The 17,159-nt window shown below is 39.0% G+C and overlaps 1 protein-coding gene across 5 annotated transcripts in view; it reads left to right on the top strand.

Moving 5' to 3' along the window:
* LOC122974363 (phospholipid-transporting ATPase ABCA1-like) overlaps window positions 1-17,159 on the top strand; it is a 187,391-nt gene that overhangs the window by 30,606 nt on the left and 139,626 nt on the right. For 4 of the 5 annotated variants that reach the window (XR_006400365.1, XM_044342333.1, XM_044342334.1 and 1 more), the window contains 4 exons: window positions 8,985-9,114; window positions 14,619-14,712; window positions 14,968-15,109; window positions 15,260-15,387. Coding sequence is in view for 4 of the 5 variants with exons in the window: in XM_044342333.1 (XP_044198268.1) it covers window positions 9,049-9,114; window positions 14,619-14,712; window positions 14,968-15,109; window positions 15,260-15,387 (430 nt within the window). In the remaining variant the exon portion in view is untranslated. The remainder of the gene's footprint in view (window positions 1-8,984; window positions 9,115-14,618; window positions 14,713-14,967; window positions 15,110-15,259; window positions 15,388-17,159) is intronic. The other variant, XM_044342335.1, reaches the window with a different exon arrangement.

The following is a 17,159-nucleotide window of genomic DNA, read 5'->3' as shown; positions in this document are numbered from 1 at the left end:
TCAGTGCTGTAATAATGTAAGTTGTGAGATGGTGTGGAAGGTGTGAAAGTTGGAGCACCAGAGGGTACTCTTCTTGCTGTGTGTTTGAAGTACAGTACAATGTAAAACAAGCACACAACAACCCTTTCACTTTCCACTCTGCTCTTTTACTCATCTCACTTTTTCATATGGACAAAGAATTTGATGTTTTGCCCCATTAAATTTTACCATGTAAGCTAGTTTGCAGGAGCACTTGATCCTGTACAGAATTTTGCATGTACAGCTTGTAAATAATTTCAGCCCTCTGCTTTCCTCTTCAGAATGAGAAATCACTTGCCCATCACTCTACACAGACATCCCAAAGGCAGTAAATAATGTACCGATGTTGAGCTCCTCAGAGGTGGAAACCATTAAATTTACTATTTGCTATGCTGAATATCTGCTTTCATTATAGCTTTTTGACTACTTTGCTTTACTTACTGTATGTTCATCCAGCTCCTCAGTCTGTAGCCCTTGGCTCATTTCTTCTTGTCAGGTTCAGGTAGTGTTCCCATTATCATTTGTTCCTTAAGGTATGCAAGAAACAAATTACATGGTAGTGCTGTTGCAAATACGCACCTTGTTTTTCATTAGTATGGCTAGACTAATACAGAGTTTACTGACCTGGGAACGGCAGGTGTACTCCACTGTGCTGGCACCTTCTAGCAGCAGCACTTCATTAGTCGAAGCAATTACTTTTGGGCAGTTGAGGTTTCACCTGGGTTCTATGAGTGTAACTAATTGAGAGTATGGACCTACACCTCATGAACAAGTCACCGTGACTCTTGAGTGATTTGTTAGGGACAGGAAAAAAGTTTTCTCCATGTAGTTTGAAAGAGCAGGGAGGACAAGAACATTTGATTGCAGTTATGACAGAAATTCACATACCTGCATGTTTGCTTTAAGAGTTCTGTATCAGTGCGCTGTAGCGCTGCTCGAAGAGTTGACTGGTATTTCACAGTCTCATTTAATAGTTCAACATTTTCAAAACTTTAAATTGGTGTTTCAAAATTTATCTTCACATGAATTACAGGAATATCAACCAAATGTAATATTCCTTAAAAAAGGGAATGACAAATTGTAGAACTTTATGCAATAGTCTCGCTTTAGATTCAGTCTGAAAAGAAAATCCTTGTTCTGCGACACATTTCCTAATGAACACAGAAATATCATCCAGTTTGAGTCTTATCTGTTTATTTCCTGTCTACCTCCTTAGTAAACACCCATCTCATCTACATAATTATATCCTCCCAGCGCACCTTTGGTATTATTCTTTATCACCTAGCATAATAAACTCTTAGCCCCCTTGTTACCAAATTATATAGTTGCTATAAAACCCTACAGTCAATGCTCTTAGTTGCTCCCCCCATGTGACGCATTCAGTTGATCATCAACATCATCAACATTTCCTGCTCGGCACTGTCTCATGATAAATAAACGCACTTCTCATGATTCCATCTGCTCTCTAACCTCTCTAATTGATGCTTCACTTATTCAAAAAAAGATTAATTTTGGGACTAATTAGCTTATGAATAATTAGCGCTAAGTCAACAGGTGATTATATTTCAAAGTTTACTGTGAGGCACCCCGCGACACAAACTTACACAGCCTGTGAACGCAGTAACAAGGCCAGTGAAATGTAGGGCAATGCTCCTGTTCACCCTCTCTCGCCTCGTCAGGTGACTCAGACAGGACTACAAGAAGCAGACATATGTGCTGTGCTACAGGGCTAAGCTTAAGGGAACATGCTGTGTAATGTACACCACCTGTGTGCTTTCTGGCTGTGGTATTACTGTGGCTACAGTCGCTACGACAGGCTCAGCAGAGGTCATTTGCATACTTTATGACTCTAGGCAAAAGGGGATAGAGACCATGTGAGGAAGGCAGGGAGTGAGAGAGACACAGGGAAAGAGATGTTAAGTTTTTTGTGTTACTCATAAGGCTGGCAGCCGAACTGGTCAATTCTATCTTTTAGCCCTAAGATGTGCTGATGGGTGAAAACTGAACAGCTTGGAGGTAGGTTGCTTTTGACAGTTTGTTTTCTCTAACAGCACACATGTTTTGCGGCCAAGCCTCCTGTGACGCTGTCTTTCTTCTTCTGTTGTTGTTGTTGTTACTGTAGCTTGCTCTCTACTCCCGAGGCTAGTTCAGGCTCAGGCCTGGGTATCTCTCTGTTTTCCTCTGCCTGTCTTGTCTGCAACAGATCGAATAGAGCGCTCAGAGAACTGCTTATCTTATTTGAAAGCATTTAATAAACTGGCCTCCAGACTGGCTGCTTTTAATACAGAAATAAAGGAGCTAAGAAAGGGAATACAGGATTTCAACAGATACCTTTTGTGTTGTACAATAACAGAACAAATTTAAGTATTTAGTGTTTAGTGTTTGGGTATCGCTATCGACCAAATAGAAACTTCAGATATCCTCATTATCACAAGGCAGGTTTGCTGAGTCATAGGTGAAAGAGGAAAAACATTAGCTTGCGCTGAGCAACGCTGCTTCCATGCAAATGATTTACACAGAAACGCTTTAACAAGTGAGAAGTGAAGTCACATACGGTGTACCTTTGAACTGTATAATACATATGCAAAATAATGTCCTCTTGAATGACATGTCCTAATTATTCATTAAGTGCTAACATTTATCCTATAATTTTATTTATTTATCAGTTTCATTTGTTTCTAATGAATGAGTAATTAGCTGCTAAAAGTGATTGACAGGTTGCCCCAGGAAGCACAGTTACCAGAGCTTAGAAGTATTAACTTCTCTAAAACTAATTACCTGTAATAACTGACATATCAGTCATAGCATTTTAGCAGACGCTAATGTCACAGCTCACAGTCTCTGTGATTACCAGGAAGTATTTGGTTCAGAAATCACATACAGGATGCCACCATCGTAGCATTAGTAACATGTAGATTTGCTATTAAGGAACAGGTTGCCAATTGTAGTTGGTTCTGGTAAATTTAACCAAGGTTAGGTTTACAGTGTTTTTCATATACTGTACAGTATATAAACACTTTCTCAGCATGAGAGTAACATGTATCTCACACTCCAGGACACAAACAAAAATCTTTGTTAAAAGGTTTTTAAAGCAAAGTTTTTAAGATATGAATTACAAACCAGCTGTGATCAACAAACCTGATTCCCATTTTAGGGTCTGTGAAAAAAATATGTAATAAGCAAGTCATTTAACAGGCTTGAAGTAAAGCAGCACACCAAATAAACACCCTAAAAGGTTACTTCATAAAGGTTTGACCAAATTGTACAGACTGAGTCATTGTTATCTTCAAAACTAATATCAGGTCAACAAGTGTTGCTCTGTTAACACTAGTGTGCAGCAGCATAATGTCACCACATTGTCTCTAGCATGGTTTACTTTTTCTGCCCTAATAAGTAATTATGGGTCTATGCCCTTGTCAGTCTAGCGTGAAAATGGACAGGCATGAAAAATGGTTTCTTTTCACTATATGCAACAGTAATACTACTTTTAATGTGCATTTGTTTGATTGTTGATATGGACACTGATTGATTTTCAATCTATAATTTAAAATAATTAAAATTGAGAAAATATTAAATATTTTAATACTACTAAGTGTTTTTCCTAGCATTAAATCTCAATCACACTATTTGTCCCCTATGAGAAAGTTCACAATAAGAACAAAGGTTGTGAATGACTTAATATTTACTTCATTGTCAGGTCAGGTAATTTATCTTTATAAAGCAGACTGGCCATATGCCATACATAGCTGCTGTGGATAGTGGGGACACGGCTGAGAAAAGAAACGATCTTCTTACAAAACCTAGTACTGTATTCTAGATGGAATCTGTACTTATATTGCCAGTGTGGGACTCTAAAAGATAATCAAGATCCATCTTTGGGTCTGTAAATTCTCTTTCTTTATCAGCTTGGCAATGCTGGCAATGGGACAGGTGAGAGAGGTGCCCCAGGGAAAGCACGGTACTGCAGCCAGTATAAGTAAGGGGGGAGTACTGCAGCTTAAGTCAGGTAGAAGTGTAAAGGAGAGTCTTGCAGCTACTTCTGGCTGCTGATAGTACATTGCTATAGAAAGATTTAGTTTATTGTCATTTTCTTGTGTATTTGCATACACAAAAAAATGAAACGCTGTTCCTCCCAGCCCACAGCAGTGCAACAAGAACAGAAAGGATAAAGATATACTGTATGTCTAAAAATTCCCTTTAAAAAATGATACAAACATATAAATCCCAAGAGAAAAAAACAAAACAAAAAAAGAACGAGCAGCACAGTGCATTAAAGTGTAATTCTAGAGAAAAGTACATGTCTCAATACAATGTAGACAGCTCTTGCATGTCAATGAGTGACCAGCACTGATTGGGAGTTATAAAATCCATTTTGCTGTCCAGAGAACATTAGACAACATGATTATTGGAACTGCTGGTTTGTATGGGTTAACAATTAGCCTTGCTTGCGCTCCTCCACGCTCGCCCCGCTTCCACATCCTGTCGCACTGCTTTCGATGTCTTCTCTCCAGCGCACCTCCAGGCAAGGTCGTGGTCTCCTTTGGGTCCACTGGGCATAGCAGAGCTCGTTCAAAGCTCGCTCAGCTGATTTAGCTCACGTAGCGGTCTTTGTTACGAATATCCAAGAGAAACTGACGATCGTAGACATATTTCACTTGCACTCTAAGACATAGACGTAGACATGGACAATGATACTGCATAGTCGGAACTAGGAGAGGCTGCCACAAACGTTGGTCGCACCGCCATCACATCAGTTCATGGAGAGAGAGAGAGAGAGAATACCACCAACAAAGAACCCTTAATTTCTCCTCTTGTTTTAACAAAATAACTCTTCTGTTAGGTTTCTCAATACAGTTTCCCCTTGGAATGTTGGTAACAGATGCAGGTAGCAGTTAGCAGTTGACAGCTAGCTGGTTGTTTTTATTTAAAAAATCCAAAGATTATATTTCCTCTTCTGTTCTTGTTTGATTAATGCTGTTACTTCTTCTTTAGAGTCTTTTCTGAAGATTATTTCAAGATTATTTTGCAAAATGTCCCATTTTTTAGGTCTAAATTTGATAGAATACTCCTAGAACACTCTCAACTGAGCCTTGGCCAACAAACAAGGCCAGATGCGTCACCATCCTTGCACCTGGATGCCATTTGTATTTAAGATGTGTTATTCCAACAGGTACCACTTGCTGACATTTGGGCTGAAACTAATGCAAAAACCACAGCTGAATCAGACAGGATAAAGGAAGGCGTAGCAGCTATAGTTGTAGCACTGAACGTAAGGAGAAAGCAATGTAGTTAGTTGATGGACACATGTGATGATACTTGGGTGCAAAACACAGTTACATCACCAGTCTTGGACCAGAGTGGCCAAGATATGACAAAGGTGCAGTCTGAGAGTCCAGGGGCACTGGGTTATGTGATCCTGTCACTCACAGGTGGCATTACAGTGTGACAAATGGCTGCGCATTTAGCCACAATTTGGGGGAAAAAAAGAGTGGAACATCACCAAGCATATTAGCGGACAGAGAAGTGGATTACAGCATTGTTTGAAAAGTTTGTACGGATGTTTTGATACCTTTTTTTTGCCATCATGAAATTGAGTCACAGTTAGAATCCATTGTAACCACACTGAATTAATGTATCAAATCAGTGTTTTCATACACACACATTTTTGGCATTTTGGATTTTATTAGGCAATTGAGGTGCAGTGAGACAGGAAGCATGGGTAGAGAGGAGAGAGGGGTATGTCATGCAACAAAAGTCCACGGCCAGAATCAAATTGTTGTCCTTATTTAGTATGCATCTTATCAGTAGGCTAATTCACACACTTTTTGATTACATTTATTTTATCTTGCTACCTCCACCCATCATACTGACCTCATTATGAAAAACCACAAGCGTTAGTTTTCATCAGCATCATAAGCATCAGTTTTTTGCAATTGTGGATGATAGCTGAAAATTAATTTTTAAGATATACTGTCATCGACCAAGGTCTTATAATTTCTGTTTTTCCTCGTCTTTCTTCTGCACAACACGTCTTTAAAAAATTATATATTATTTTGTGATCATTTCTCTCAACTTGTATCATTATACACTTTGATTTCGAGTACCTCTTTTCTCTTAATGTCTCTCTCAGAGTATTTAATCAGTTTATTTTATTGTTGCATAATGAACTTAACTGTCAGGGATCATGCTGGTGATTAAAATTGTACAGCAATTAAATATCCATGATTTATCCATGATTGTGCTGGTGATTGGAAAAAAAAACAACAACAAAAAAACCCTCCAACTGCTCACTTTTAAAAAACAATAAAACAAAAAAAAGCTGTATATAGCATTCAAAGAGGAGAGTGTCCAGGTTCATCAGAATGCGGTACCTATAATTATAACAAATAACATATGTCCTTGAGCCTACCTCAAGAGACTGATACAGTATAATTTATTTCTGCAGTGGGGTTGTAGGGGAGGCCTGTGATGGAGAGTTAGAGTTAGAAAGAGAAAAGAGACAGATTGAATGAAGGAACACAGGGACTATTATACCCTTCAGAGGGCTATAGTGACCCCCCTTGTAACGAATGTCACAGACATTCTCTGCTGTCCTCTGCTCTTGTGCTGTATGACAAATATCTGTTTACTCTTTCGATCATCCTTGGGTCTGAAATAATGCGCTCTGTTGTCCCTATAGTCTCCCAAATGCCAGGCATGCATCAGCACTTGTATACCCTTTCAGTACTTTCCTTTTTTTCCCCCCTCTTCTCCCTTCCTTGGCTCTTTCTCGGGCTCTCTTTGGAACTAATGATACAGTGAAAAGCTGATGCCAGCACCTGATGGCCACGGTCTTGTGAAAAACAAGTCCAAAAAGTGACAAAAAAAACAAACTTATTTCAATTATTCTCTGTACTCCTTGTCGAAGATTAAAATGACGATCTAAAAACACTCTTCACACTGTATGGGTTTTGTTCTCTAGAGAACTGTGTTCATTGTGTTTTGTAACACTCTGACTGCAATGCAAATCACAATCATACCCTCTCTTGTTACTTGTTATCTGTTCTTTAGATGTGGAATTGAAAAAGAGTCCTGGAGCTGCGCTTTTCCACATCACTCACGAACACACGAACACACACACACACACACACACACACACACACACACACAATCTTTTACAGACACATCTCTTTTCTCAGATACGAACACAACTCACACACACACACATTTTTGACGTATGGGTTGAGTATATTCTTAGAGATGTTGTTTACCCTTCATGCTTGACGTGATTTCAGAGTGGAGGTGGTACCAAGCTGTCCCTCTCTTCCACATTACACGTTTGAAAAGACAAGGCTTGAAAGCTGTGCAAGTGAATGCAGTACATACTCAATTATACAAGCATTTGATGGAGTCGGGTGTTCATGCATATACTAGGCATCTATGTAAAGACTCATGCTAGTTTACCCTTGTATAGTTCCATACCTGCCATCCCCATCCAAGGGTATACAAAGTAAGCCATGAACTGAAGGCTAAAGCAAATAATGAACTCTGCACTACAAGAAAAAGTGCTATGGAGGAGGTGTTGAGTGTGGTACATTTATCCTTCTGCAGTCTCTGGTAAATGTCAAAAAATATGGAATGCATTTGATAGTTTGACAACGGAAGTAATGGCGTGACTCAATGCAGTTGGCCTACGCAACAATACAAATCGGAACTGCCAACAAAACAAAACGTTAGTCGAGAGTCTATGCTTAGTCCGTTACTCTTGCGCCAATATTTAGTATTTGATCAGTGAATGGCCTTCAGCACTCTAATCCTTTAGCCCATTAGAACACTTATTTGGCCATCTGGAAGTGAAGAAGCCTCAACTTTCCCATGACAGTAAATAAAACATCCGTGAAGTAGCAGTAAATAATGTAAACACACAGAGGGAAGATGGAACCTGTACAGAAAGAGGAAATGGAGCGTTAAAAGGTGGCACATTTGTCAGGACTACCCTTGGGCTAAAAAGCCCATCCCCTCCTTCCCCACCTAGCGCACATACTCTAATCTTAAATCTCCACTGAGAATCAGTTCAAGTAGTCTGCAACATGTTTTAAAGCCAGGTAACACACTTTGGCCATAGAATATTAACAATTTATAAATACATTCTTTACAGCTTTTCTTACCACATTTCAGAAAATGTATTTACATGTTTTATACAAAAGAGTATTTGGCATATGAATGATTCTTACCATTGCTTAAACTTTACTTTACAGATAGGACACAAACTTCCCACACAGATACATTTGAAATGGAAACTACAAATTTTTAAACATCCCAACTGTATAATTAGGCTTGGCACGAATGAACTGTAGTCAAAAGAGATTCTGTCAGTTGTGGACTTTAAATAAAGGTCATACTTGATGCCTAAGTGTAAAAATACCATGGTCGATCTATTTGTTTATTATCTGTGTAATCATTGTTCAGTGGCTAGTAAAACCTGCAATAAATATTTTACAGTAATCTTTGGTCTACATGAAAAGTAATCAGTTGCCCATATAGTTTATGTCATTTATTTTACTCTGGTCACCAAAAAGACTGATTAATTGGCAGGAAATATGTAGCAAAGTGGTGGTTAATGAGACAGAACACACAGTTCACATTGTCTTATCCTCCTTTAAGAGGAAAAGAAACAAGGTTGGGTTTTGACCCTGATAGTTTTATATGCGGTACACTCTCCATACACAGTCTATAGCAGTACATCAAGTAAAACAACCACATGGTCTTAAATAAAGATTCTTATATTGTAGATCCAAATGGCTTAACCTCCACACGCTGAGACATAGCCCTGTCTTGGGTTTTGCTGAGTGTAGGTGATAATAATTCTTAGAACAGGTGCAGCACCATAAGCCCCAAGGCCTGGGGAAGTGAATGATTAGTGGCACTCCCCCAAGATGCATTGCTCCTCTGTATTAAAACCAAACTCTGCCTTTTATTCCCTCCAGGGTTTATTAAGTGGGCCAGTTGCCATAGCGACGCTTTGGCAGGATATTGCCAGGATAAGCCGTAATGGGTCTCCTGACGCAGTTCACTCTGCTCCTGTGGAAGAACTTCACTCTCCGGAAGAGACAAAAGGTACACTTGTGCTCACCAACCCCCCTTTGCAAATCAACGTGTATCTGCTAAAAATTGGTCAGCAATGGAGGGAAAATGAGGATATGGTTGTGTTATCCTAGGGTTGTGTTATCAAGGGCAAACCAAGTTATTCATGGGAGGGGAAGGTAATAGGAGGGATTTACTACGAAAATTGTCTCCTATAGATGTAAGCTGCCTTTAACTCTCCCACTAGAGAACAAGAACAATCTTACCTTAATGCAGACCAATTCAAAGTGTCACCTTCAATTTTTGGAGATCTATCTCTTTTGCACATTATGTCACATTGCCTGTATTTTAGTTCTAACAAAGCCAGTCTTTGGCTTAATGAAACGGGATAGGGAGTGACGACTGTTAAATGCTTTGTTTGAAGGGCAAATACTCTTTCTGGCTCTTTTTACCAATTTACTGTCACAGTCTGTCCTCAGCAATGTTATCCAAGGATTTAGTGTCATTGCAGTGTATAAAAAAAGTAAAAAAGGTTACCAGTGTGGTCACGGTCAGCAATGCACACATATTCCTGTATTTATATCTCTTATCAACTAATCTTTAGTCTTCTACTGACCGCTCAAAATCATTTCAACTGCTGTCACTTCTCACAAGCCAATTCACTTAAACTATTTACATAGTACTCAAACTATCTCTGCTGCTTACAGTTAAGAAATTGCACAGTTCAACTGACATTTCAACTGCTTTCATCACCTACATTTTACAGAACAGTTCAACTGCTTTCAGTTCTTAATCTTCAAATGTTAGCACAACTACTTGCAGTGCGCACACACAAACGTGCAGTTCAAGTGTCTACATGGATTAAAGTTGAAGTCAAAATTTCATATGCTTTCAGTAATTACGCTTCAACTGATTTCAGCTGCTTTTGGCTCTTACACGTCTGCGTAGTCGGAGTTGTGAAAGCAGCACATTAGCAGAGCAGCAGCAGCTTCGATCCTCTGTTAGGCACAGTATTGAGTGTTGTGCTCAGAGCCCAACACACTGTAGTTATGTGCATAAAACAATAGAAAATAGACTTGAAGTATAAAAATACACTTGAGGTCGAAGTCATATGTGAGCTGTTTCCCAGACTGTGTAGACAGTATTGATGAAAATAGAGGAGTATCTCTTCCCTCAGACATGTGTGAAACGGACTAATGAAAAACTGAGACCCTTTCAATGCTTCAGTGCTTGAACTGCTGTAAGTGCCTTGACTAACAACTCCCATTCAATATCTGAGATACAAACAATGAACATTTTCAGAAATTTTAATGTGTTTACAGTGTTTGATTTTCAGCATAAGCACACACCTACCTTGTCTAGACCTGCCAACCTGTACGCATTTTGCGTAGCAGGTACGTATTTTGACATCAAAGTCTAACAGCGAGAGGCAGCGGCGTCTAGTCTGCCAGAAAGCAAAAGAAGAAGAAGAGTTCAACCAATCCTCGCACCGGACTCATTCCCCCCTGCCTTCACTTAAATATCAAGCAGGGATGATCATGATTGACAAATGCGTAATGTCATCTCAAAAGACTGCAAATCGATAGCAAGACGACATTGATTTTATCCCCCTCCTCACTCCGGCTGGCTGGTTCCTCTAGTGAGGATAGTTCTTTTAACTCCTTTGCAAAGAGAAACGGACTGGGGTGGATGTGGAAAGTTGAAATTGTGAATTGAGTTAATGCAGACCTGCCAACCTTGGGAAAATATTTAACATTCATAACGTTAGCCTTATGCTACATAATTTGCAATCTAGCTTGCTTGTTCACCAGGAATTTAAATTGGCAAAGTAATGGTAAAGTTATATTGTTGCAGATTGTTAAACATGACTTTTGATAAATATTATTGCAGCCAAACCTGTTACCATAGTGAGAGGAGCAGATCATGGCATAATGAAAAAAAGTGATTTCATGTGCTGCAAAAATAACATTACCTGTAAAGGAAAGGAAACACCCCTTCATTGCAAATTAAGTACAATATGTAAGGAGGGATGTGATTACTTCTACAGTTTCAACAGCCATGTTGATGTTCAGCCTATAATGAGAACAGTTGTATTAACCAGCTCTAAAATATTTATTTCATCGTAGACACAAAATAGTCTGTTTATTATCGTGGAAGTGTAAACAATATACACTATTATAAATTCAGTAGTAGCAGTAGGTTAGTGTGTAGCTTATGTGAAATCGTGTTCTTTGGTAAGATGTGTTTCGGCAGGTGAAAGACAAATGGACAACGGCAGGCATAAATGACAAACTAACAGTATCGGTATCTGCAGATGTTTTTGTAAACAATCTGTTATTTTTTATTAAAATTATTTACATTTTTACATTAGTGCAACCCTCACATTTTTGTCTGTTTGACTGCTGCAAGTATGCAAATGATGTACTGTTATGTCTATATTTGCAAATTATGTACAATAATTCAATGTGTGAACAGCAATGATTTGCATCTGACACATCTAAGTTGCAGAAGTGGTACTCAAAAAGTTCATCCAGGGTTGGCAGGTCTGCTTGTCTAGATTATTGTAAGTCATCTGTTAAAATTCTAACAAAATGCAAATACTTGTAGAATATAAATGATTTGCAGATAAATCTTCAAATGTAAATGTGTTTCTTAAACATTAATATTGCCTTTGTGTGTGACTTAGAAAACTTTTCAAACTGTATTTTAACACCATTGGTGAGGCTGATGTCTCTTAGGTGTTATCCCTGGGCATTTCCCTGATTCCCATTCATTACATCCTCATTCTCATCACAGACACTAGCCTACACATGATCAGCCAGTGATATATGGTGGATATTATTGTCTCTGATGTCACCTCTACTGGCTAAGAGGTCACACGCTGCAGCAAGATTACAGTCAAACCATGTGTCGCAACTGTATTTCAAGGGTCAGAACAAGTTGTCATGGAATCTAGTTAGCCTTATGAGTCATTTTTGAGGCAGATATATCTGTTACAAAGAGCTACAGTGTGTTCTTTGATTTATACCCTTGCAGTGATAATAGGAGTCACATCCACCCACTTGTTTTGTTAGGGGTTCAAGCACAGCAGTGTGCCTGTTGCCAGAGTAGAACAAAAGACATCTCCACAAAAAAGAATCAGCTTTCATCAAAGTTCATACTTTCTTGGAATAACTCAAGGCAAAGTCATTTGCAGTTTTACAAGTTTGTATCAGGGAAACATTCCCCCTGCTAATTTTATCAGCTTGCAGAAAGAACAGGGTGGTATTCTTTTGTATCAGAAAGAAATATACGACTAGTTTTCCTCAAGAATATGTATGGGGACAGTGCTGGTTTTGTGCATGGAATGTAGGATATTTGGCCAATGTCAACATGAAATATTGTTATTAGACAAAACCAGTGGGAGTTAGCAAGGACAATGGTGCTTCTGGAGGGCTTGTGGAGGTTAATGACCAATTATATGAATGCCTCACCAAGCATTTTAAGATTTTATAACAGGCATGAAACTGATTTTATGGTCCAGTATTTCACATAATTTCATAGGAGGAGATTATCTATTCACAAAGACGCTGGTGTCCGATGGCAAATGCCGGGGGAGCCAGACATTGAGAAAGTGCCCATGATCTCTGTATTCCCTCTCCATGGCTTTTCTTTGGAATACATTATGATAATTCAGCCTCTCAGCAGAACTACATCCTCTCTGACACACAGACTGGAGGGAATTAAAGGACTGAATTTGAAGTTCTATCCAGTTTCTTTGAAATATGTGCAACGTGATTTTCTGTAATTTTCTCATCTGTAATTCATTGACAAAATTCTACAACTGAAGATTCAATATTTGCCTATATACTCAACTAAAAAAAGTATGTTCAAGCCCCACCCCTAATCCCTATTCTGTGGTTCTATTTGCAGAAACCTTACTTTATTTATAAGGTTGCCATGGTGCTGTAGCATAAAAAGCAATATATATTACCGTATTTTTTCACCTCTGTTTGCCCTCAAGTTTATTCATGAACACAACAACCCCAGGACAGATGTCTTCTCTTATTATTTAGGCTAATGTGCATCATCAGATATAGTGTCTGAACATGTTACCAAAGCACAAGCTGGGGCTTTGCTGACTGGAGCTTTTCAGCTGATTTCTCTAAGCAGGTCACTCGGAGAGAGATGTTGGAAAGATGAGTGTGCAGGCGGACCAGGTCAACTGAAGTTAGCGGTGGGGGCTCGGTTGGCAAGTGCAGGGCTGGGGAATGGGGTTGGTGAGTGCCAAGGGATGCGTAAAAGTCTACATGGCAGAGGATGTGGGGTGAAGAGTCAAGAAAGGATGAGCTGCAGCACTGTAATATCTCTTTGGAAGCCATCCGCTATTGGATATTTCTATTGGATGAAAATGCTTCAATTGTAGGGATGAGGTGCATTAATAAGGTGGAATCCAGTGTTGTACAAATGTTATTTGGCCTCCAGCTTTTAGAGCTGCATGTTACCTTGACTTCTGTGAAAAGAAAATGGACTGTTTTGGTGTTTCCACAGTTACAGCAGTTGGAAAAAAAAACATGGAGGTGTGTTTGGTGAATGTGGAAGCTTGAACTTGAACAAGCTCATTGTGGTTCAGATATATAAAACCTCAAAACATTAAAACTTTAAGGTCTTGCTACTTTGTCTCTAGAATATCCCTCAAGGCCAACTGAGGGGAAAAATATGAGAAACATCCTCGAGAACAAGTAAAGCCTCGAGGTCATCCATTTGTGCTTTGTTGGTTTCTCTCTTCACCCGTTCCCCTGGGGTTGAAATAAAAGCCTGGCATGTCACACGGGACAGTGCCTGCTAGCAGGTATTAAAGCGGTTGGATTAAAGCAAAGAAGTGGTTGGTACTCTTCATCCAGAAGAGGATTGAGTATGGCGAGGAGAAGATAAGGAGTGTGCGATAGCTTCGGCTTGGGGAGTCACAAACAGAGGTTGCTCTCTCAATCCCGTAAGTGCTTAGAGTAATAGCAAGACTAACAGCAAAATATATGGACTATGACATGTGTAGCTACATTGTAAACACACCCACATAGTTACACACATGCTCACATAGACAGTACAGTACTTATGGTCAAGGTCATTGCTGTTATTCATTAACTGTATCTCGACTGCACCTCCAATCCTACTGTTTCAGGCAGAGGATTCACAAAAATGTTATGACAGAAAAGTATTTAGATTTGAAACAAATTTTCTTTGGCTTTTAAATTTTATCGATACTTTTGAAAGTTTGCATAAAATACACAGTAATACTACCATTTGCCTTCAGATCATTAGTATTAATATGAAAGTGTTTGGTATTTCTGAAACCAATAAAACATGACTCTCAATTCCTTGTAGTGTTGTAATCCTGTCCACGCTTTCACCTCCCTCCCATCCTTATCCTGTTTTGATTTTAGGACTGAGGTCACATTTTGACCTGAGAAAACAGTGCAAATGATGTGAGGCATAATATGTTCCAGAGGTGTATTTCATAAGCAAATTGTGTAAAGATGACCACTTAATCCTTTTTGCAGGTTCGGTTGGTCGTGGAAGTGATATGGCCTCTGTTCCTCTTCTTTATATTGGTGTGGGTGCGGTCCACAAACAAACCAATTTTCAAAGGCCAATGTAAGTACAAGCCCATAGTAACGTCAGTCTTTATTTTTCAAGTGATTTAAACTGGCAGAACATTTCCTCCAGTTTAATTTTGTTTCCATAACAACTAAAACTAATGTATATATCAAAATGCTCAGGGAAATACTGTAGTAAAAACATAAAAAATACTAACTTTTGTTGTGATCTTACTGTATCTGTATTACCAAACAACAATGAGTTTGCCATGAAGGTGGATAGATGAATGAATATACTACTCCATTTCTCTAGGCCACTACCCTAATAAAGCCATGCCATCAGCTGGCGTGCTGCCCTGGCTTCAAGGTATGATTTGTAATATCGACAATCCCTGTTTGAACTATCCAACACCAGGGGAGACACCAGGCCAAGTCAACAACTTCAACAACTCCATGTACGTTCAAGAAAAGTTTCCCTCTCTGTCCGCTAAGACATACTGTAACACATTAGGATGCAAACAAATATTTTGATAAGTTATATATCTAAAACATAAAGTTTAAAAATAAATGTGTGATCTTTTTTTTTTGTTTTCCTGATAAACCAGAATTTCTGGGATGTTGATTGAGCTGCAAACCCTCCTGGTAAACAGATCTATTCTCAACAAGGCACAACTACTGGCAGATGATGTCGACCAGTGGGCTTCAGTCCTGTCACAGTCTAACCCTGGTAATGGTAAGAGCATTTGAATACCACAGCAGAAGCATAAGTGATATGTCATTTGCATCAGCCTGCTGCTTGTTGTCCAACTGTCTGGATGCTCTGACGTTATAGTATGGCACTACTATGTTTAGTGGATATTATCAAATACTATCACAGAAACTGGTGAAGAGCAACAGGATCAAAGTGTAGATCGGTCTTTCTTGATATAAAAGTTTTATTGCTATTGAATAATGGTTCAAAAAATAATTGGTATCGTAAATATTCAGCCTCAGCAACAATCACTCTGCTATATCTTTGTTAAGTACCCTCCATCAAGGAAAGTATCCCCTTCATGAGGATGACAAGTTGGAGGATTTGTTATTCTCCTTTATCCCTCAAAAACAATGGCGTGTGATTATTTATGATGCAATTTGCCATGCAGACTGACAGATCGTTTGTCTTGATAAGTTGCTGCTTTGCATTAGGCTCATTTGGCCTGATGATATTCAGATTTTCATACGGTACCTAATTTGCAAAAAGGAAAAAGACGGAGGTGGTGGGGGTGGGGGGGGGTGGTGGAGGTGGGGGGGTTCTGCTGCTGTTCAACAAACGGCTTGTGGGCCATTTGCATTTTGGGGTCGCTGGCTTGTAATATACAAGATTAAATCCATCAAAGATCTAAGCCAGGGTATAATTAATGGGATTCACTGTCTGAGGCGAGAACACAAAAGGTCATTAACAAGAATGGGGAATGGAGTATTATCAAAAGACTTGGATAGCAAAGGTGATTGTGTTGTCCTTTTTTGTTTTTGCCAGGGGTTGATTAAAAGACTCAGGTGGTCACTTCAATCAGAAAGGCAATAGTGTTCAAGAAGAGCCCAGAGCATGTTGTAGTTCCCCATAATTTGACCCTGACCACCTCTCCCAATGCTCCTGCAGTCATGAGGGGAATTAATGTGTTTAGTAGGTATCAGGAGGTACTGTATAGAGTGTAAGCAGTGTGTCAAACAGCATAATTAATTCCAGAGAGTATTGAATGATTGTTATTTTCCCTAACATTTATCTTAATTGAACCTTGAATAACCCAGTATAAGTCACTTCCTCCTCTCATCCTGATAATTGACTGACTTGCAAGTATTGCACTTGGAAAACGGATGATCTAATTAAATTATGTAACCCCTTCATCATCTCAACAGCGCGAGAGAGGAGAAAACACATGTTGAATAGATACAGTATGAATCTTATTTTGCTAAGCCATTGTTCCTGTCTTTGTAGAGGGGCTAACAATGAACGATTGTTGATTTTGAAGCTTGTTCTTTCAAACCCAAACTATCTGTGGGCAGATAATCAGGAGAAAGTGGCTGGTTAACAATTTGGTACATGTTTAGCACCAAATTGTCTCCTCGAACACACTCAAGTGTTCAACCCCTACTTGCATCAGTGAAGGATTTTATTGCGATGTAATTTAAACTCAAATTCATCAGATCATAATGCCTCTAAAAGCAATATGTATAACAAAAAGATAATCAGAATGCTATCACGAATTCAGCATTTTTTTATTTTTCATTTATTAAGTCACATGGATACATGAAACAAATAGGGACTTCTTTTCACAACGGTTTTATTTTCATATATTTGGCCATTTTTTTCTATCAGTTTTACTTACCAGCCGCACTGCAGAGATTTTGAAGACAGGGACTCTTATCTTGCCCTTTCAACAACAGAATAAGTCCTCCTGTGCTTTGGCTAAACCAACCTACCATTGCAGGTTCCATTAGTTACAGCACAGGCTCTCCTCCACGGTT

Source organism: Thunnus albacares, chromosome 22 (genome assembly GCF_914725855.1).
Source record: "Thunnus albacares chromosome 22, fThuAlb1.1, whole genome shotgun sequence".
NCBI lineage: Eukaryota > Metazoa > Chordata > Actinopteri > Scombriformes > Scombridae > Thunnus > Thunnus albacares.
This window is presented reverse-complemented; position numbering and strand designations above follow the sequence as displayed.